The sequence below is a fragment of the Eriocheir sinensis genome, chromosome 48 (genome assembly GCF_024679095.1).
Source record: "Eriocheir sinensis breed Jianghai 21 chromosome 48, ASM2467909v1, whole genome shotgun sequence".
NCBI lineage: Eukaryota > Metazoa > Arthropoda > Malacostraca > Decapoda > Varunidae > Eriocheir > Eriocheir sinensis.
The window spans coordinates 842,391-863,710 of NC_066556.1; the positions used below are offsets into that span (position 1 = coordinate 842,391).

At 44.3% G+C, this 21,320-nt stretch overlaps 1 protein-coding gene across 4 annotated transcripts in view; it reads right to left on the reverse strand.

The window, feature by feature from the left end:
- Window positions 1-1,803: 1,803 nt before the first annotated feature.
- The window catches only part of LOC126981436 (phospholipase A2-like), a 43,707-nt gene continuing 24,190 nt past the window's right edge, over window positions 1,804-21,320 (reverse strand). For 3 of the 4 annotated variants that reach the window (XM_050832472.1, XM_050832473.1, XM_050832474.1), the window contains exons 3-6: window positions 7,371-7,540; window positions 6,381-6,540; window positions 5,052-5,204; window positions 1,804-3,936 (exon numbers count right to left, since the gene is read on the reverse strand). In XM_050832472.1, coding sequence (XP_050688429.1) covers window positions 3,849-3,936; window positions 5,052-5,204; window positions 6,381-6,540; window positions 7,371-7,540 — 571 coding nt within the window. In that variant the 3' untranslated portion in view covers window positions 1,804-3,848. The remainder of the gene's footprint in view (window positions 3,937-5,051; window positions 5,205-6,380; window positions 6,541-7,370; window positions 7,541-21,320) is intronic. The other variant, XR_007733942.1, reaches the window with a different exon arrangement.

Here is a 21,320-nt window from a genome sequence, read left to right on the forward strand (position 1 = left end):
AGGCCTAGGACAAGTGAACACTCGTTCCGAGGTTCGTGACCAGAAGGGCGTTACTTGTGATGACTTATGGAAGGTGGGAGGATTTCCGTGGGAACCACTTTTGAGACAGCATTAAGAAACTGGATGGTGATAATGTACTATGGGGGAGGGATGTGTGAATGGTTCAGTAATCTCAAATGAGCAGCAAAACAGGCTCCAAATGATAACACTCAGTAAGGTTGTATATAAATATGTATTTGGTTTCCTTTTGCAAAGGTTAGCGGAGTACTAATAAAAATAAGAAAAAAATGAATGACCGACAGGCTGTAGGCCTCTAATCTAGCTAGCCACCGGCACAAGGGAGATTTGGGGAACACACAGAATGCTTAGCCATAGTTGCTGGATGCGGAGGAGGAGCTGGCGTGAGTGTCTGGCTCGGCAGGGGACGTTCACGATAGGAATGGGTGGTCCTGGTGATGGACAGACGGGCGCCGCTTAATGCGGAGATGGAGCGGCTCGGGTGGTGTGAAGAGGCGGGCGCCCTTTGATGTAGGGAGCAGCTTGGGCAGTGGTATTTCGACCCCCAGGACAGTCGAGGGGCAGGTTACCCCGCCATACAAGTTCCCATCCTGTAGTCCGTCTCACCCTGCAGGCCGTGGGTGGTTTCTTCGGGGTGGGGGGGGCTGAGTGGAGAGATGGACGCCTCTCTCACTCAAACTCCAACTCGCTGCCTTTCCTTGCTAGGGGTGTTCGTCTCCCAAGTTTCTGGCTTGCTGCAGTGGTGCTTGTCTCCTCACTTCTCTCAAGCTTGTCTCTTACTGCAGTGGCGCTTGTCTCCTCACTGACCCGTTGGTCTCATTGCCCTCGCCTTCTCGCCTCTGCCCCTCGCTAAGCTCCTCCCCCTTCTTCACGTGACTCTCGGCCTTACAATCAAACCCTACCTACCTAACTAACTAGTTATTGGTTTCTTGGAGGGGTTCGAGGCTTTGAGATGAGGGATTTCAGTAACTCTCGTTCATATATTCGCTCATTCGCTCGCCGTGTTATCTTCTCATAACCTTTTACGCACTTACTTTCCTCAGCCACCCATTCACTCTTTCACTTATTCACTCTCACTCATTCACGCTCCCACTCGCTCACACTTACTCTGTCACTCACCGACTTACTCACATTCTCTCGTTCACTCACATTCGGACCGTTACATTGGCAACAGTAATGGGCCAGAAACCGGTATATATGAGGCTCTGAGGACGATAATCTGGCAGGGGTGGGGAGTTTCGCCTTTGTAACGGCACCCCCTGATGTAGCTCTTCACTGTCGGGGTATGTTATTTTCCTCTTTTTCTTTCGTTCTTTTTTCTCTTATCATCCAAAACTTGCAGGGTCAGCACAAACACGTGGTCATGGTCTTGGGTCTGGTCACCGCGGGAGGATGGCGCGCACTCCAGCCGATCACCAGACCACAGTGACCTATTATAAAACACACACACACACACACACACACACACACACACACACACACACACACTTTATAGTTATAGCGTACTCCCCACAATCAAGAAGTCGTCGAGTCGCTGGAGGTTCTGTGGTGATGGCTCTCGAAAAGTGCTTCTGATTTCATTTTTCTTGCATTTTTTTTCTAATTTAGTGACCGACTGTGATTATTTCGAGCTCTGGCACTCAGCTTGCTCTCTTTACCTAGGTAGTGGAAGGAGGTTACTTTAATAGGTGAAGAAATGATACTTAACTCGGTATGGTGAGTTTATTTTATTTGGTAGAGATAGATTTGAACACACACACACACAGGTTAATCATACGAAACAGCAGGCAATTGTTCATTATATTGATTAAGAAGTAATTCCAAGCTATATCTTATTCCGTACTGACGTGGCGTTCCTTAGAGAGAGAGAGAGAGAGAGAGAGAGAGAGAGAGAGAGAGAGAGAGAGAGAGAGAGAGAGACAGAGAGAGAGAATGAGGTCAACTCGATGTAAAGTAAATCCAGCGGCAGGAGAGGATATTTATAAGTGACAAGCTGATTAACGAACCAAAGTAAGAATATACCACAACAAAAATAAACATTCCGTACTTTTTAAACCTTCGCCGCCACCTCTAATTCTGAAGACTCCTGCGGCCCCTTGAGGCGCTAATGACTTAATTTTAATCCTGCATCATAGCGAAGATCTCAGTCCTAGGGTGCATTTTTCTCATCTTTTACCGTGTTCTCCCCGTGCCGTGTGTGTGTGTGTGTGTGTGTGTGTGTGTGTGTGTGTGTGTGTGTGTGTGTGTGTGTGTGTTGCCTCAAACGTTAAATTTATGCTCCTGTTTACATATTCTACTCCACTCCTTCCGTGTGCATTATTAGGCTATATAATTCTTAGATGCCACTCTTAATATAACACCCATTTCAGCTTAAAACATCTCCCAATACATAAGAACAACCTTTTGGCACTTAGCTGGGACACTGGCGACAATGCTTGGTGATAGTAGCCCCTATGCAGTGTCTCCTAACAGTTAATAATGGCTTTCTGGCGAGAGTATATGACTAGTAATATATAAATGATAGTGGATCGATACCAGAGATGGAACGAGAAAATAAGCGAACTCACACTAAGCTCTTAATAGTGGTCCTTTCTAGTGTTGAGATGGAAAAGAGCTAACCCCTACAGACCAACAAGCCGCCAGCCACTATGCTACACACAACACACTAATTCAGTCTATGCTCGAGAATACACGCTGGTCGAGATGTGCAAAAAGCAATGGTTCTCGAAAAAGAGCTTCGTTTGCCGGAGAAATCTATGCGTGTGTTAGTTGAAAAGTGAGATATGAAAATACTTTGGTGCCACAGGTGACTAATGGGGGCATAATATTAGAGGTACAAGTTACCAAAGCTTGTAAAACCGGTGCTAATCTTAATGAAAATATAATCATTTCGAGAAGACTAACGCGCTTGATCCTGTGAGTCTATGGTGTGAGGGTGTGGTTAGTCCTTCAAAAGTTAGCGATGTTAAGATTTCCTACGTGGAGGCTTACCGACTACCTACCTTGCTTCCCTTCATTCTCCCATGCTCCTTAATCCTGCTTAATACTTTAGCATCAATAACTGACTTCCTAACACCTATTATTTCCCTGGTCATTAGTTAAACGGCGATGACTTCTCCGTGTCGTGCCCTGTCCTCCTTTCCTTCGTACTCCCATGGTCCTTAATCCTACATCTACTTTGGCATCCGTTAATGACTCTCCTAGACCTCCCATTCCTTCCCTGGTCATATAGTTAGGTGGTGATGACTTCTCCATGCCGTGTTCTGTCTTCCTTTCCTTCGTACCCATGCTCCTTAATCCTACATCTACTTTGGCATCCGTTAATGACTCTCCTAGACCTCCCATTCCTTCCCTGGTCATATAGTTAGGTGGTGATGACTCTCATGTCTCATTTCATTAAAAAAAACTATATATTGCTCCCTCTGCCTCTTCAGTGCATCTATTTTTAAACGAGTAATTATCAGTAATGTCTTCAACTTCTTCTGTCTTCTTCATCCTTTATATCACTGTCTCCTGTGGCTTCTGTTCCTTCCAGCACATGTAAGTTATATCAAATACCAACCAGGCTCAGAAATTTCCTGTTAGGTTTTCCTCTCTTCAAAAGCCTCCACTTAACTTCCGCTGTAGGTGGCAATGTGTATGTCCTTATGCTAATCAAATACAACATCCTTTTTTTCCACCATTCTTTCTCTTTCATCATCATTTCTTTCCCCTTGTTCTCCAGCACGAGATTTTTCCAGCATCATTTCTTTTTCTTTCTCCAGCACGAAGGAAGCTCTGCCACGGACCAGCCCCAGCCTCCCCTCTTCCGTTCGTTTGTCTTCTCGGCTCTATTCAAACGTCTTCATGTCGAGCATCTGCCAAGTGAGGTTCCCGGTCTCGTCAAACTCGTACTCTTGGCAGGCTTGCGTCAGGAGGCTGCAGGGAGGGGGCGGGGGGGGGATAGGGACGGAGGGACGAGGAGGACGGGAGAAAAGCAGAGAAGGAAAGGGAATAAAGGAGGAAAGAGGAACGGAAAAGAAGAGACAGATATAGATGGACAAACAGATAGATAGATAGATAGATATAGATAGATAAATGGATGGAGAGAGAGAGAGAGAGAGAGAGAGAGAGAGAGAGAGAGAGAGAGAGAGAGAGAGAGAGAGAGAGAGAGAGAGGATAAAAATAGTAGTAGTAGTAGTAGTAGTAGTAGTAGTAGTAGTAGTAGTAGTAGTAGAAGTAGTAGTAGAAGGAGAAGGAGGAGGATATAAATGAGTGAGGAAAATGGGAAAAAAAGAGGAAGAAATGAAAATTAAATGCGAGAGAAGCAGAAAATTATAAAAAAAGGAAGTGAGGGAGAGTGGGAAGGGAAGCAGGGAGGGACGGAGGAAAGGAGAGGATGAGAGAGAAGAAAAAAAGACCAGTTAACGAAGCAGTGTATTCGGTAAGATCAGGATAAACACGAATACTTCAACCTAGTACTCAATGACGACTTAATTTCGTGACCTTAAGTGAAATGTTCCTAAAAAACAGCAATGTGCCGGGCTCATTTACGAAAAAAGAATTGTAAATGAGAAAAGATATATGCTTTTCAACTAGGTACGTTTTTCCTTCAATATGTACTAGCTTTTTCATAACTGGGAAGCATTATTGAAAACCACGAGAAAAAAAGAGAAAAAATCGATATAACAAACAATCTATTATACAAATCTAACCAAACAAACCACCTTCTATTTAATTAACGAACTAACCGACAAACTAACATAAGATAAAACAAACTAAAAGATCGTAAAAACATAAACAAACATACTAACTAACTACCTTACCAACTAGCAAAACACTGACTAAATCAAACTAGATGGAAAACCAAATAAAAGGCAACTTACTAGGGAAAGAATACACATAACTAAATAAATAAATAAATAAATATACAAAAAGAAGGGAAACTTGATTAATAACCTCAACACAAACTCAAGAAAAAGAAGAAACTGACTCTGAGAATAACCGCATCACAAGGAGCGAGTGTAAGTGAAGAGCCTCCCTGATTGCCTTACCCAGTCCACTCCTTGCAGCCTTTGACGGGCTTGGCGAGCTTATAGCACTGGAACAGCCCCGTCGAGAAGTAAGCGTAGCCCACCTCCTTGGCCTCCTCGGTGCCTACGGTCTTCAGACACTTCCTGAAGGCTTCGTTGCAGTCGCAGTGTGATCTGAAGGAGGAGATTACACGTGTTAGATGGAAGAGGAAGGAAAGGTACAGATATTTAAAGTGTAAGAAGGAAGATAAAGGAAAGGTACAGAGATTCAAAGTGTAAGAAGGAAGAGCAAGGAAAGATATGGAGATTCAGACTGTGAGATGGAAGAGAAAGGAAAGGCGGAATCAGCATTAGAAATAATATATATAAAAAAACATGCTCGTAGATGAAGAGTGTAGGAAGGAAGTCGAAAGAAAGACCTGCAACACAAAGAAATGAGAGAGAGAGAGAGAGAGAGAGAGAGAGAGAGAGAGAGAGAGAGAGAGAGAGAGAGAGAGAGAGAGAGAGAGAGAGAGAGAGAGAGAGAGAGAGAGAGAGAGAGAGAGAGAGAGAGAGAGAGAGAGAGAGAGAGAGAGAGAGAGAGAGACGTAAAGGAATAGTTGTGGTCACTTAGTTGGTCTCATTCCTCACGCTTTTCCTCCCCTTCTTTTCCCTCTTTTTTCCTTACCTCGCTTCCCTCTCTTTCCCTTCTTCTGCTTCTTTCTTACGCCACGCCCGCCACACTTTCCTCCTCTCCCTAAAGCCACAACTCTGATCACCTTGTTTCTTCCTCACCAAGTACCTCATAACACCTCTCATTTTAACTAACACCTCATTTTTCTCCTTCCTTTCCTCATATCACACTCCGCCACCTCCCCTTCAACCCTCCTTTTCTAACACCCTTCTTCCCCTATCGTCCGTTATGACACACCTCTTCCCCTTTCTCTTCTCCTCTTGCCTCGTACCAAACTAACTCACCTCCAATTCTCATTCCTTTTCTCCGAGTCATTCCCTCTTTCTTTCCTGATACCAAAGCTCACCCCATTCACCTCCGTTTCTTCCCTCTTTCTTTAACTTAACCTACATTTCTTCTTCCCTTCCATTACTCTTCCTCCTCTTCTTCCTTTCCTCCACTTCATATCCTTTTCCCTCACACCACATCAGGCAATAGCAAGGTTCCTCCCCCTCCTTCCTTCCTCTCTCTCTCTATCATCTCACCTCCTTCTCTCGCTCCCCCCTTTTACTTTCTTCCCTATCTCCATCCCTCATTCTTATTCCCTTAATTATATCACCTCTCCCCCCTTCTCTCTCTTTCTATCTATCTCTCTATCTATCTATCCCTCCTTCACCCTCCACCCCCCGTTTTCTTACAGGACGAAGGGAGACTCGTTGGTAATGTTGTGCCTCGTCTCGCCGGGCTCCAGGTCTTCGGGGCAGAGGTCGTGGTCCCGGCAGCACGCGTCCACCTCCTTGAAAGAGCCCAGGTCGTCTACGCCCTCGGCCACGTTGCCTGTCCCGCACCACTTCGTCCCTGCGGCAGGAAAGGGAAGTTAATCTCACCGTGAATAGGAGAAGGGAATGATGGAGGAGGAGGAGGAGGAGGAGAAGAAGAAAGGGGAAGAAAAAAAGGAAAGGAAAGAGGAAGAAGAGGATGAAGAAAAAGAGGAAGAAAAAAAGAAGGCAAAGAAGAAAAAAGAAAAAGAAAAGGGAGGAAAAAGAAAAAAAAGAGATGAGAAAGGAAAGGAGAAAGAAAAGAAAAAGAAAAGGAGGAAGAAAACGATAAAATAAAAAAAAAGGAAAAGGAAGAAGAAAAAGAAGATGACAAAGAAGAAGAAGAAGAAAAAGAAGAGAAAAAAGAAGACGAAGACGAAAACGAAAAAAAAACACAGAAGAAAAAGAAGAAAAAAAAAGAACCTAGATTACAAGGTGGAGAAGGGACGAAGACTAAATTCTGGACCATATCACCAAAAATGTAACTCTTTAGGCGTAACGTATGGGGTGGTCAGTCTTCTTAAAGGTGGATGCTGTGTGTGTGTGTGTGTGTGTGTGTGTGTGTGTGTGTGTACCTCACCCACTCACATCTCCACCCTCTGATTCATCCGCCCACTTGTCTCCTTTTCACTTTCGCTCAAGTAAAAAGAAATCAAGTCTTGCAAATCAGCGCTTCCAAATTAGGGCTTCCAGGTCTCTCTCTCTCTCTCTCTCTCTCTCTCTCTCTCTCTCTCAACAACAAAAACGAGATAGAGAAACAAAAAAACAGTAGGAAAAATGAAGAAAAACATACCCACGTACACAATAACCAGAGAGAGAGAGGGAGAGAAAGAGAATGGACAGAGGGTTATGAGGAGCGATAAGACTAACCTGGGTAGATTATGTGCGGGAAGTTCTCGGCGCGCGGGGCTGGTTGTCGCTTGTCGTGGCGGGAGCGGTCGTAGCAGGCCGAGATGAGGGCAGTCAGCTCGGCCGCCTCCACAACCGCTACGGGACTCTCACTGGCCGCTAACTCCCGCATGATCTCGTCCACGATGCGTCTGTTCGGGGTGAAAGGTTAAGGGGGTGAGTTTAGGTTCGACGTCTGTATCGGCTATTCCAACACCATAAGGAAAATAACCGAAGAAGAAGAAGGTAGAAGGTAGAAAAGAAGAACAAGATCAAGAACAAGAACAAGAAGAGGAAGAAGTAGAAGAAGAAGAAGAAGAAGAAGAAGTAGAAGAACAAGAACAAGAAGAGGAAGAAGTAGAAGAAGAACAAGAACAAGAACAAGAACAAGAACAAGAAGAACAAGAAGAGGAAGACGTAGAAAAAGAATGAGAAGAAGGAGAAGCAGAAATAGGAGGAGGAAGAGTTGGTGAGGTGCTGGGTTGGGAGACGATCCTATTAAATGATTGATTGGTTGGTAGACTGTCTGATGGATTGGGGTTATTTGAAGAAGAAGAGGAATGGGAGGAGGCGTCAAGTTTACGGATGATCCCATTAAATGATTGATTGGCTGTTGGTCTGACTGATGGATTAGCGTCGTTTGAAGAAGAGAATGAAGAGGAAAAGGAGGAGGAGGAGAAGATAAGCGGGAAGGAGGAGGAAGAGGAAGAACATAAGAACACAAGGAGTCTGTAAGATGCCAAACGGGATATATGAGGTAGCTCCCATAAGCCTAACCCCACCTATCTTCTCTATCCAAAAACCTATCTTTTCTTAAGGTATCTATCGTCTATTCCCGCCTATGCAGCATCTATAACATCTCATCTAAATCAGACCCAATTGTAAGAGGCCTAACCAGCTCTTATGCTACCAGAAACTCATTAGCATCCCTTATTGAGCTCTCCAACCCCTTACAAACTTCATTCAAGCCCACTTACCGTCGCCTTCACAGAGAATGCAAATTTCGACGTTGTAAGCTATCCGTGTAGGGAAAGTTTCTATGGAGGAGGAGGAGGAGGAGGAGAACGATAAGATGAGGGAGGAGGAGGAGGAAGAGGAGATGGAATTGAAGGAGGAGGAGGAGAAGGAGGAGAAGGATCAATGCAGAACAGCAAAAGATTATAAAAACAAAAAATACGGAAACAAGAATGATCCACTAACTAATTATCTAACTATCTAATTAACTGTCTGACTACCAAATTAACTACCTACTTAACTAACTAGCTAACTAAAACAACCATCTAACGATCTAACTAGCCAGCTAATCAACTGTATGACTTTTTTAAACTAACTATTCACTAAAAACATATGTACCTATTAATTTTTGTGTATGTGTGTGAGGGGTAACTACGCCCTGCCGGCCTTGTTAAGTCTGCCGGCCTTGTTAAATCTGCCGGCCTTGTTAAGTCTGTCGGCCTCGTTCCGCCTTGGCTCCTCCTACTTCCGAGCCGACGTTATAGCCCGGCTAGCAGGCTAAGGCAGACACCAGCTCACCACCACGGAGTGCACACCTCGCCTTCTCAACCTCACGCTGGTCCTTCGTCTCCCTGGGAAAGCTGCATGTCTGGGCTCCTTGCTGCTTCTCCCCTGGCTGTACCGCCCGACCAAGTCACCACTGCTGTCTCCCACTGCACTCCAGCCTATGGACTTCACTTCCCTGGCCTTTAGCTGAGAGGATTACAACCGGTGCACCCAACCCCGGTGACTCGGCAGGCCAACCCCTTTTGCACACTACAGTGGCTTGATAACCTTGTGGTCGTCTTGTTGTCTTTGTTTGTGTTAATACACTCACCCTTATTTTGTGCTGTTTTCCTCTCCAAAGGGCTATTAGGGCATTCCTGGTTATTAAATCTTAATATTGAGGGCGGGAGATCGTGGCATCCCGTTTTCCCTCACAATGTGTACAAATCACACTACCCGATGTCATTCTGTCTGTATGCAAAGAGGCTGTTTTCATGATCTTGTTAATGCCGGAGGAAGTGTGTGTGTGTGTGTGTGTGTGTGTCATTCTGTCTGTATGCAAAGAGGCTGTTTTCATGATCTTGTTAATGCCGGAGGAAGTGTGTGTGTGTCATTCTGTCTGTATGCAAAGAGGCTGTTTTCATGATCTTGTTAATGCCGGAGGAAGTGTGTGCGTGTGCAAGCAGAAGTCACGTTTCTCCGCCTCCCCGCCTGGCTGGACGAGAGCGCCGAGGAGGGTCAGGACGTGAGAGGGACGGCGATGAATAGTTAAACAAGCCCTTCTAGTATTCAGAGGCCGGGGAGGGACTCGAGCGCTCCCCTTGAAAACTCCTCAGTCACCCCAGCCACTACCAGCACCTCTACCTCTACGACTATACATCTCCTCCTCCCAACACTACTGCTCCTTATCCTCCTCCTTCTCTTCCTCCTCCTCCTCTTATTCATGCCCCCTTTTCCCGTCCTTTTCCTGTTCCTCCCCTTCCCCCTTCTCCAACTTTTTCTCCTACTACTACTACTATTACTACTACATCACCGCCCCTCTCCCTTCCTAAGCTAACTCTACACTCGGCAAGCCGACCGAGGTAAACATTGTCCTTTTTACAATCTTTTTTTTTTTTTTATACTGATAAACATAAGTTAGACAAGTAAGCAAATGAGCGAGTATAAAAATATTCATGAACATTGATAAACACAACTAAAACACACACACGCACACGCACACGCACAAAGCCCGCACAACGCCCGACATCGACCTCCTCTCACAAGCAGATGCCTCATGCAAAATATATATTCTGAGGCTGCGGCAGGACGGACGGTATACACACACACACACACACACACACACACACACACACACACACACACACGGCACGAGAGACTCCAGAAAGATCCCCAAACTTCCTCTTTCCTTTCTCCTTTCCTTCCATTCCTTCCTTCTATTTTCCTCCCCTTTTCCTCCTGCAGCAAGTAACACGCAGCAAGACCCGGAGGAGGAGGAAGAGGAGCTTATAAGACCCTAGTTTATGTGTCGATGTAACGCCCTTGTCCAAAGCTGGAGATTACCGGCAGCACTATCGCCTGTGAGTCAGCGGGGCCGTGTTAGTGTCCCAGCCTCCCCCTCTCTCCCTCTCCTCTCCCTTGCTTTACATGGGCGGAGTGCACGGCTGCCTGGCTGCTTCTAGGCTTAAGGTAATGGATAATGATGTGAATGTTTAGTACGAAGTGGATATACGAGAACGCTTGCTAAATAAGATGAGGAACAACGCAAAGACTGAAGTAGTTACATTAGCGTTAGCATAAGATGGATAATAATGTGTGTTTCAGGGCTTAAGGTAATGGAAAATGGTCTGGATGTTTAGTACGAAATGGCTCTATACGAGAACCTTGTTAAATGAGGTGAGGGACACGCAAAGACTGTAGTGGTTACATTAGCGTTAGAATGAGGCAAAGTGCTCAGCTGTTTGGAATGTCAAGGCTTACATAGTTGAATAGTTAGCTAGTACAAGTTGGACCATGAGCGAAGCGTCGTGTTGGGTAAAGTGAGGGAGAACATTAACGATCTAATTGTTAGTACGAGGTGACTGATTGCTCTTGTATCATCTTCAGTCATAGTTTTGCAGGAGTAGAGATTTACGGGCCTTTCTTGTCGCTATATAAAAATAAACAGAGGAGGAAGTCGCGTAAAATTTATAATAGAGGAAATTACACAGCTGGGTGGCTACTTCAAGTCTTCAAGGGGGGAAATTATATTGTTGGTCAGTACGAGCTGGCTCTGGGAAAGGCGTTGTGTTGGGCAAGGCGAGGAAGAGAACATAACGGACAGCCAGGGTCACTTGAGCGTTATAATGCAATGATCTGGTTGGCCGCTTTGACGCGTTAAGGGTGAACTATCTTATCAAGGGTCTGGCTGTGGGGCTGGCTGACTGGGGGTCTGACTGGGGTTTGGCCGGGGTCTGACTGGGGGACTGAATAAGGGGGTGGTTGGGGACTTGCTGGGGGTCTGGATGGGGTTTGGTTGGGGTCTGGCTTGGGTCTGGCTGGTTTGTTCGAGGTTGATTTACGAGGAGCGAAATGGCAAGACACGTGGCGCAATTTCAAAGAGTAAATGAAAGTGGAGCAAATCAAAGTGAGAAATAAATGGAAAGTCAATAAAAAATGGAGTAAATAAAAGCAATAAGCAATAAAGTAAGTAGAAATCTGAGTAAAAATTGGGTTAACAGAGACAGAAAATAAAACAAGGATGTAAAGTGTGGTTATTAAAAGTAGTAAGTAAGAACGAAGCAAGCAAAAATAGAATAAACAGAAGTAACAAGTATTAAAGTTAGTAAAAATGAGAAAGAACTCGAGAAATCACAAACTATGAGATTAATCGTATACAGGAAATTAAAAAGTGGACGATATGCTTTCTTTCTCTCTTCTCTGCCTATCTATTTATCTCCCTTTCTCTTTCTCTCTACTTTTTTTTTCTTCTTATTTTGGTTGTCAGCCTCCCTCTAAACTGCCTTTCCTTCCCTCTTTACACGCTTTTACTTCCCCTTGGCTCGCATCGCAATAATACAGGTTGGGACTGACGGGTAAAGCGTCGTATAGGGGCTATTCATTGAAACCTAGTCAGCAGCTGCATGGAGTAAAAGTCTACGGTATCTGGAACCAGGTTTTCATTACTCCCGTACCCCGATCCAGTGGGCCGACGCAGCATATTTTTAAGCTAGAAAGGAGAAGCCGTATACACAGTCCTCATTGAAGGGATAGTGGGGAAATCAAAGGATAGAATGAGGTGGATGAAAATGTCTAAGGAAAATTAAAAAGTCAAAGAAAGAGAAAAAAGGGGAACAGTAACATAAATAAAAGATGAAAAATGAAAAAGAGGAAGTATATAAATAAGGAATAGACACCACGAACTAAAACAAATGAATAGGCAAATAGTGGTCCAGGGGGAAACGTGCTTAAGCAAACATTACACAACAGGAGGTAATGAACGAGGGGACAGGGAAAAGGGGAGAGACCAGGACGAGGAGTAGCAAACCTGACTACATAAATAAAGCGAAATACACAGAAAGAAAGAAAAATAGAAACGAAATAACGAAAAGATAATGAAAGAAGAGATATGGGAAAGGGGGAAGACCAAGACGAGGAGACCCAAACTAGACTACATAAATAAAGATAAATAAACAGACGGAGAAAACAAAGAAACCGAACAACGAGAAGAAAATGAAACAGACGACACAGGAAAAAGGAAAGACCAGAACGCAGAGAACCAGAGGACGTAAGTAAAGCGAAAACAAAAGAAGAGAGAACAAAACAAAACAAACGACATGCAGATAATAAAAAAAAGGAGGGAAAGTGGGAAGAATGGAACGAAGAAAAAAAATCTAAATAAAAAAATGTCAACGGAGAAAGAAGGAAAACAAATAAACAGGAGAAAGAGAAAATGGGAAGCTGGAAACATCAGAGCGAAGATAACCAAACCATATAAACTACATAAATAAATCAAAATAAAGAGAGAGAGAGAGAGAGAGAGAGAGAGAGAGAGAGAGAGAGAGAGAGAGAGAGAGAGAGAGAGAGAGAGAGAGAGAGAGAGAGAGAGAGAGAGAGAGAGAGAGAGAGAGAGAGAGAGAGAGAGAGAGAGAGAGAGAGAGAGAGAGAGAGAGAGAGAGAGAGAGAGAGAGAGAGAGAGAGAGAGAGAGAGAGAGAGAGAGAGAGAATAGATATGAATAGAATGGAGGTGAGGGAAGGAAGGAAAGCGCAAGAAGAGGCGGAGGAGAGAACAAGACTATACAAATAAAACAAGATAGTATACAGGAAAGATATAGCAAGGAATGACATAGAGGAACAGATAGAGAGAGACTGTAGAATAGAAGAAGAAAAGGTCAAACTAAAGCGCGATGCAAAAGAAGAAAAGCAAGATGACAAAAACAAAAAAAGTCGGGAATGAGAAGAAGAGAGAAAGGACGGAGAACAGAATACCAAAATAAGAGAAACGAAAAGAAAATAAAGAAAAAGAAGCCGGGAATAAGAAATCAGAAAGGAAGGGAAGAAGAAAGGCAATCTAAGGAGTGATGTAAACTTATATAAGAAAAAGGAGTATTTATGGAGAAGACAAACAGGAAAGGAATGAAAATAGTAAACTAAGGAGTGAAAGAACAGAAAAAGAACGAAGAAAAGGAGGAAATGAGGAGAAGGCGAGAGGAAGGGGAGGAGAAGGCGTGATGAAATACCTCCTGATCCTTCTCCCTGCCCCGGGATATTTAGGAGGCGACGTGACCTGCATCCTACACCCTTCAAAGACCCCCACGCCGGAAATAAAGGAGCCAAAGAAATCCCCAAAGTCAGCATAGGTCAGAATGGGTCAGAATGGGTCAGCTTAGGCCATGGAAGGTGAGTATAGTTCAGCATTTTCTCGGAATCGATTGAAAAAAATGTTAATGTTGGGTAGCACTTTTTTGCAGCAAAGAAAGCAGGTCAGAGGCAAAAACAAAAATAAAAAACAAAAAAGCTCGGTTAGATTAGGTCATAAAAGGCAAGTCTAGTTCAGCATTGGTTAGCATAGAAAAGGTCAGAATTCGTCCGCACTGATCAAATTGGGTTGAATATTCGCCCATACATGTCAGTACTGCTTAATATGTGTCAGCATAAATCAGTATAGGTCAGAATAGGTCAGGAGTAGACTGGAGAGATTAATATTAAGGTTAGCATTGGTGACTATACTTTAAAACAGGTCAGTTAAAGTTGACAATAAAGATAAAGTCCAGTTAGCATTTGTGAGCACGCTTTGAAATAGGTTTGTTAAGGTTTGCATTTGAAATAAGTCAGTTATAGCTCGCATTTGTGTAATTTGAGACAGGTCATTTAAAGTTAAAGATTAAAATAAAGATGAAGGCCAGTTTCTGAGCACACTTTGAAATAGGTTTGTTAAGGTTAGCATTTGAAATAAGTCAGGCAAAGTCAGCATTTGTGAGCATGATTTGAAATACTCATTTAAGAAATAGGTCAACTAAAGTTTGCATTTGTGTAATTCGAAATAGGTCTGCTACAGTTGTCTTTTGAAATAGGTCAGTTAAAGTTTGCATTTGTGTAATTTGGAATAGGTCTGTTACAGTTGTCTTTTGAAATAGGTCAGTTAAAGTTTGCATTTGTGTAATTTGGAATAGGTCTGCTACAGTTGTCTTTTGAAATAGGTCAGTTAAAGTTAGCAATTGTGTAATTCGAAAAAGGTCTGTTACAGTTATCATTTGAAATAGGTGAGTTAGGGTTAGTATTTGAAAGCATAATTTAAAAGAGCTCAATTTAGGTCAGAGGAGGTAAAAATATATATAAAAAAGGTAACGAAATGCGGCTGTTCGGGTCAAATTAGCGGATTCTCAACGGCTTACACTTTTTCTTCATATGATTTTCAGGCCAGGAAATCAAGGAAATGTGAAATGCTTATGAGATTAAATTATTAAAATATTCCACTCTTTTCTCTTTTCAGGTCAGTCCCATCGATTCCTGGCAATAGAGCAGATTGAATATATAAGAGAGAGAGAGAGAGAGAGAGAGAGAGAGAGAGAGAGAGAGAGAGAGAGAGAGAGAGAGAGAGAGAGAGAGAGAGAGAGAGAGAGAGAGAGAGAGAGAGAGAGAGAGAGAGAGAGAGAGAGAGAGAGAGAGAGAGAGAGAGAGAGAGAGAGAGAGAGATGAGAGAGAGAGGGGAAAAAGAGAGGGAAACGAGAGAGAGAGAGAGAGAGAGAGAGAGAGAGAGAGAGAGAGAGAGAGAGAGAGAGAGAGAGAGAGAGAGAGAGAGAGAGAGAGAGAGAGAGAGAGAGAGAGAGAGAGAGAGAGAGAGAGAGAGAGAGAGAGAGTGAGAGAGAGAGAGAGAGAGAGAGAGAGAGAGAGAGAGAGAGAGAGAGAGAGAGAGAGAGAGAGAGAGAGAGAGAGAGAGAGAGTGAGAGAGAGAGAGAGAGAGAGAGAGAGAGAGAGAGAGAGAGAGAGAGAGAGAGAGAGAGAAGAGAGAGAGAGAGAGGAAAGAGAAGGGAAAAGAGAGAGAGAGAGAGAGAGAGAGAGAGACGAGAGAAGAGAGAAGAGAGAGAGAGAGAGAGAGGGAAATGAAGGGAAACTAGATGAAAGGGAGGAGAGAAAGAGAGGAAACACAGGAAAGGGAAAGAAGAGGAAACTAAACAAAAAAACAAACAGATGAATTAGGCCGAACAAGGGAAAAATATAGAGGAAAAAGAAAAGATGTAAAAGAAAGGAAAACAAAGAGAGGGAGAAAGAAGGAAATAAAACACAGAAGGATAAAGAGTAAGAAAGGAAAACGGGAAAACGAAAAAGAGACTAAGAAAGAGCAAAGAGGAAGTATATGAAGCAAAAGAAAAGAGAGAAAGAGAGAGAGAAACAGAGAGAGAAATACGGAGAGACGGCGAAAGAGAATTAGAGGGAAAAAAAAACGAGGAAGGTGACGAATGGAAAGAGGGGGAACGAAGCCAAAACAAACAAACAAACAAACAAAGAGAGTGAGGAAGAACAAAGGAAGAACATAAAGCGAAGGATAAAGATTGGAAGAGGGAAAGGAATGGAAAGGAAAGGAGAGGTAAGAGGATAAAGGATTAGAAGGATAAACGTAGATTGGAAACAAAGGAGAGAGAGAGAGAGAGAGAGAGAGAGAGAGAGAGAGAGAGAGAGAGAGAGAGAGAGAGAGAGAGAGAGAGAGAGAGAGAGAGAGAGAGAGAGAGAGAGAGAGAGAGAGAGAGAGAGAGAGAGAGAGAGAGAGAGATAGAGAGATAGAGAGAGAGAGAGAGAGAGAGAGAGAGAGAGAGAGAGAGAGAGAGAGAGAGAGAGAGAGAGAGAGAGAGAGAGAGAGAGAGAGAGACCTGCCAGGATTGCTAGTGATGGCGGACGAGGAGGAGGAGGAGGAGAAGGAGGAGGAGGAGGAGGAGGAGGAGGAGGAGGAGGAGGAGGAAAAGGTGTTGTCGTGGTGGTGGTGGAAATGGTGGTGGCTGTTGAAGGGAAAAATGGAACAATTGAAGAAATGAAGATAAATGAGAGAGAGAGAGAGAGAGAGAGAGAGAGAGAGAGAGAGAGAGAGAGAGAGAGAGAGAGAGAGAGAGAGAGAGAGAGAGAGAGAGAGAGAGAGAGAGAGAGAGAGAGAGAGAGAGAGAGAGAGAGAGAGAGAGAGAGAGAGAGAGAGAGAGAGAGAGAGAGAGAGAGTTATGGTCAGCCTCGCACCGCCTAACCCGATTAACAAGGGCCATAACAATGACTCGCCCCAAAAACAACAAATAGTTACGAGCGAGCAAATCAACAAAACAAAATCAATACATTACAGCAACACGACCAGAGGAACGGACGCGTCAGTAAATAAATATGGAAACAAATAAGCAAAATAATAAGTAAAACTAATAGATGGTAAAGACACTGTGAGCAAAAATTAAACTGATATAAAACACTAACGTAAGGATGAACACACACACACACACACACACACACACAGTCCAGGGATGGAGTGACTACATGAGTTGTGAATTCTAATACGAATACATTCAATTCCAACGAATACGAATTCGAATACACTGAAATGGCTTTAGTTCGAATACAAATATGAATACTTGCTGAAAGTATTCATGAATACATTCATAAATACTTTTCATTGAAAATACCTTGTCGACGTAACTGGGTGTAGAACTGTTCTGAAGCTTTGTAACAGTAAAAGGTCATGAACACACATTCAGCGTCCACACCGGCAAGTGGCAACTGAGTCAGGCCCCAGAGTACGCCGCCCTGCAACGGTCAGCGAACCTGTACTATACACAGTGATTACACGTCCGCCCAGGAAGCTGGAGTTATAAGGAACCACGGCTGCTATCTCTTTCGAAGTACTTGTCAGATTATTCGCAGCATACGAATACTTTCCCCTTGTATTTGAATACGAATGAAAATACTTTAATTTCTATCAATATTTATTCGAATACGAATACACCCAAATACGGTTTTCGAATGTATTCGAATACGAATACCGAATTCAAACACTCCATCCTTCACACACACACACACACACACACACACACACACACACACACACACACACACAAACTCCCCCCCCCTCCCCCCCACACACACACACTGGCATAGGATCAGCTGAATCTTCCTTTGGGGACTAGGAGAGAAAATGAAGGAGGGAGGGAGAGGAGGAGGAAAGGGAGGAAATGAGGTAAAGAGAAGAAGGAGGCGGATGAGATAATGAAGAGGGCGCAAAAACCTAGTGAATTTGAGAGAGAGAGAGAGAGAGAGAGAGAGAGAGAGAGAGAGAGAGAGAGAGAGAGAGAGAGAGAGAGAGAGAGAGAGAGAGAGAGAGAGAGAGAGAGAGAGAGAGAGAGAGAGAGAGAGAGAGAGAGAGAGATAGAGAGAGAGAGAGAGAGAGAGAGAGAGAGAGAGAAGGAGAGAGAGGGAAGGAAAGGGAAAAGAAAATGGGAGTGGAGGAAAGATGAAGGAAAGAAAGGGGAGGGAACGAAAGGATAAAAAAGGGAAGGGAGGGAAAATGAGGAAAAAAATGGGGAGTCAAGGTGATTTTTTAATGGAAAGGGAGAGAGAGAGAGAGAGAGAGAGAGAGAGAGAGAGAGAGAGAGAGAGAGAGAGAGAGAGAGAGAGAGAGAGAGAGAGAGAGAGAGAGAGAGAGAGAGAGAGAGAGAGAGAGAGAGAGAGAGAGAGAGAGAGAGAGAGAGAGAGAGAGAGAGGAGAGAGAGAGAGGAGAGAGAGAGAGAGAGAAGGAAAATGAATCATGGAGGAGGAGGAGGAAGAGGAAGAGGAGAGAGGAAGGGGAAGGAGGAAAAATGGAAGGAGATGGAAGAGGAGGAAGAGAACGAAGAAGAGGAGGAGGAACTAGAAAAAAAACAGAAATAGAAGAAGAAAAAGAACAACATACGAGCTGAATAAAACAAAAAGAGTAGGAGGAGGAAGAAGAGGAGGAAGAGGAAGAGGAAGAGGAAGAAAAGTCAGGCATCCACATAGGTACAATAAGAAGAAGAGAAGGGGGAGCCTGAGGACACTTAAGGGAAGGGAAACGAGGGGAGGAGGAGGAGGAGGACGAAGCGGTTGTAAGGGGAAGGGAAAACGCCGAGAACAGACGGGAAGGAGGAGGAGGAAACATGGAAACACGAAAGAGCAGACAATAGATAACCTACTAGCACATAACGAGGCTGCCTGCTTGGTGGCTTAAGGGAAGGAAGACAAATGGGACGAGAAGGACGAAGCGGTTGTTAGGGGAAGGAAAAATGCTTAGAGGAGAGGCTGGAAGGGATGGAGGGGAAGGAGGAGGCGGAGAAAACTTGGAAACACGAAAGAGCAGACAACAGGAAACCGAATGGAATGGTTGTTCCGCTCGCGGCCGACATGTCTGAGGATAAAAACTCCTTCCGATATCTGTGTAACATCGCCTCGCTTGAACTGGTTAGATAATTCAGAAAGAGGAAGAGGAGGAGACGGAGAAGATTTAAAAAAGAGAAGGGAGAGAGGTGGTTGAGGCATATATCAAGCAGTACTCAGGAAGGAAAGGGGAGGAGAGGAAAGTGAAGGAAAGGGAGTACAGAGGAAAGACGGGAATGAGAAAGAAGGGAAGAGGAAAGACGGAGGAAAATGGGAGGAAAAGGGGGTACTGAGGAAGGGAAGGGGAAGGAAAGTAAGGGGGTCGCCGGGTATGGAAGAAGGAGGAAAGGGACGATGAGAAAGGAGGGGGAGAAAACGGAGGAGGGAACGTGAGAGGAAAGGGGGAGGAAAAAGGTAGGAGAAGAAGGGATTGGTAAGGAAAAAGGATACTGGGAAAAGGAATGGAAAGGAAAGGGCAATGAAAAGGGCAGTGGAGAAGGAAAGGGGACAGGAAAAGGGGGATGAAAAGGGGGCACTAAGGAAGGGAGGGGAAGGAAATAGGCGCTGGGAAAGGAAAGGGGGAACGAAAGGGAGATGAAAAGGGGGGTGCTAAAGAAGGGGAGAAGGGTGAAATGGTACGCTTAGTGGGGGGAGCGGGGAGAAGTCATGGCCGCCTTGACAGAACAAAGGGAGGCAACAGAGCGAAGGGCGGAATGGGCGGGATAGAGCTACACGGATGAGTTAGTACAGGAGGAGGAGGAGGAGGAGGAAGATAGGAAGGAAACTGTACAAGAGGAGTGGTAAAGGAATGGAGAGAGAGAGGAAGAGGAGGAAGAAAAGGAAATAGAGAAAGAAAAAAGAAGTATTGCATGGAGAAACAGAGTAAGAAGAGAAGAAGATTAGCTCAAGAAGGAGGAGGAGGAGGAGGAGGAGGAGGAGGAGGAGGAGGAGAGGAAGAAAATTGCAAAAGGAAATTGGCAACGAAATCCAGAGAAAAATTAAGAGAAGAAAGATGAGGAGGAGAAGGAAGAAGAAGATGAAAGAGAAGATTAGCGAGATGAAAAAAAATAAAAAGAAAGAAAAGAAGGAGGCGGACGAAAATTAGCTCGATAAAGGAAGGAGGAGGAGGAGGAGGAGGTGGAGGAAGAGGAAGAGGCAAAGGCAGAGGGAGAGGAGGAGGAGGAAGCAGAGGAGAAGGAGGGGGAAGAGGAAAAGGAGGAGGAGGAGGATAGGAAGGAAGAGGAGGAAGAGAAGAGAAGGCGGAGGTGGAGGAGGAGGAGGGTTCCTGAGTAAGACAAACGAGAGGAGGAGGAGGAGGAGGAGGAGGAGGAAGAAGAAGAGGAAGACGGATGACAAAGGGGAATTCAAGATGTTTCAATTATCAGATATTGCAGTGCTCGTGTTGTTGTTGTTGTTGCTGCCGCTGTTGTTGTTGTGGCTATTATTGTTGTTGTTGTTGTTGGTGGTGGTGGTGGTCTTGTTGTTGTTGTTGTTGTTGTTGTTGTTGTACAGGTCTCAGAGTTACGACTGTTCCGATCTAGTTCTCGTCGTATATATGAATGAAATATCTTAAAACTACTATAATATAAACCGAGTTAGAGACAAACGTTCTTCGGGCACATTATCAAACGTTTTCGGAGCTCACAACTAATATATCCAAAGGCCACGAGAGAGATTAGTCGGGTTATCATGAGTTTTTTTTCACATTCATGGTGCATAAGCCTGGTCAAACTATCACTAGCCGCAAAAAACTACGCGTGAAAACACCCCAAACTTTTACCCTTATTAATGTGGGTGTGTGGGTGTGCAAGCCATGAAGTGCTCGAAATTATGGACCTGAGTCATGAGCCGGTGTAAAGCAGTGTGCCGCCGCCGCCGCTGCCGCCAGTTCCAGTTGGGTTGTACAAGCATAAAGACTCTTCTGCGCTTTATTATAGAATTCATACGTGGGGAAGCTCAAATAGTAAGTCCTAAGCCTGAGGAAGCTGCTTTTTATTGTCTCTTATCCACGGAAAATTAAAAAAAAAACATTAGCATTTTTTTTACAGTAGAGGAAACAGTTCATAGGCAAAGAAAAAATAAATACGAATGAAAAAGTAACAAAGAAACTATAGGATTTTTTTACAGTAGAGGAAACAGTTCAAGGGCAAAAAATAAGGAAACACTAATGAAAAAAATAAAGCCCGCTACTCATTGCTCCTACAAAAGAGTCAAGAGAAGTGGCCGAAAGATAGGTCAGTTTCGGGAGGAGAGGTGTCGTGATATATACATTACGTCTTATGGACAAGCATTAGGTAGCTCAGTGCTCATTACGGTCCGATCATAAGCATTCCGCCATCCAGACAAAGACAGGGATTAACTCGTTAGTGGCCATAGGGACTGTCTGGTGCTTAGAAGAAAGATGTCGAGATCGAGACACCTTTCCTCCCGATATTGACCCCTCTCCTCCCGATATTGACCCCTCTCCTCCCGATATTGACCCCTCTCCTCCCGATATTGACCCCTCTCCTCCCGATATTGACCCCTCTCCTCCCGATATTGACCCCTCTCCTCCCGATATTTTCCCCTCTCCTCCAGATATTGACCCCTCTCCTCCCG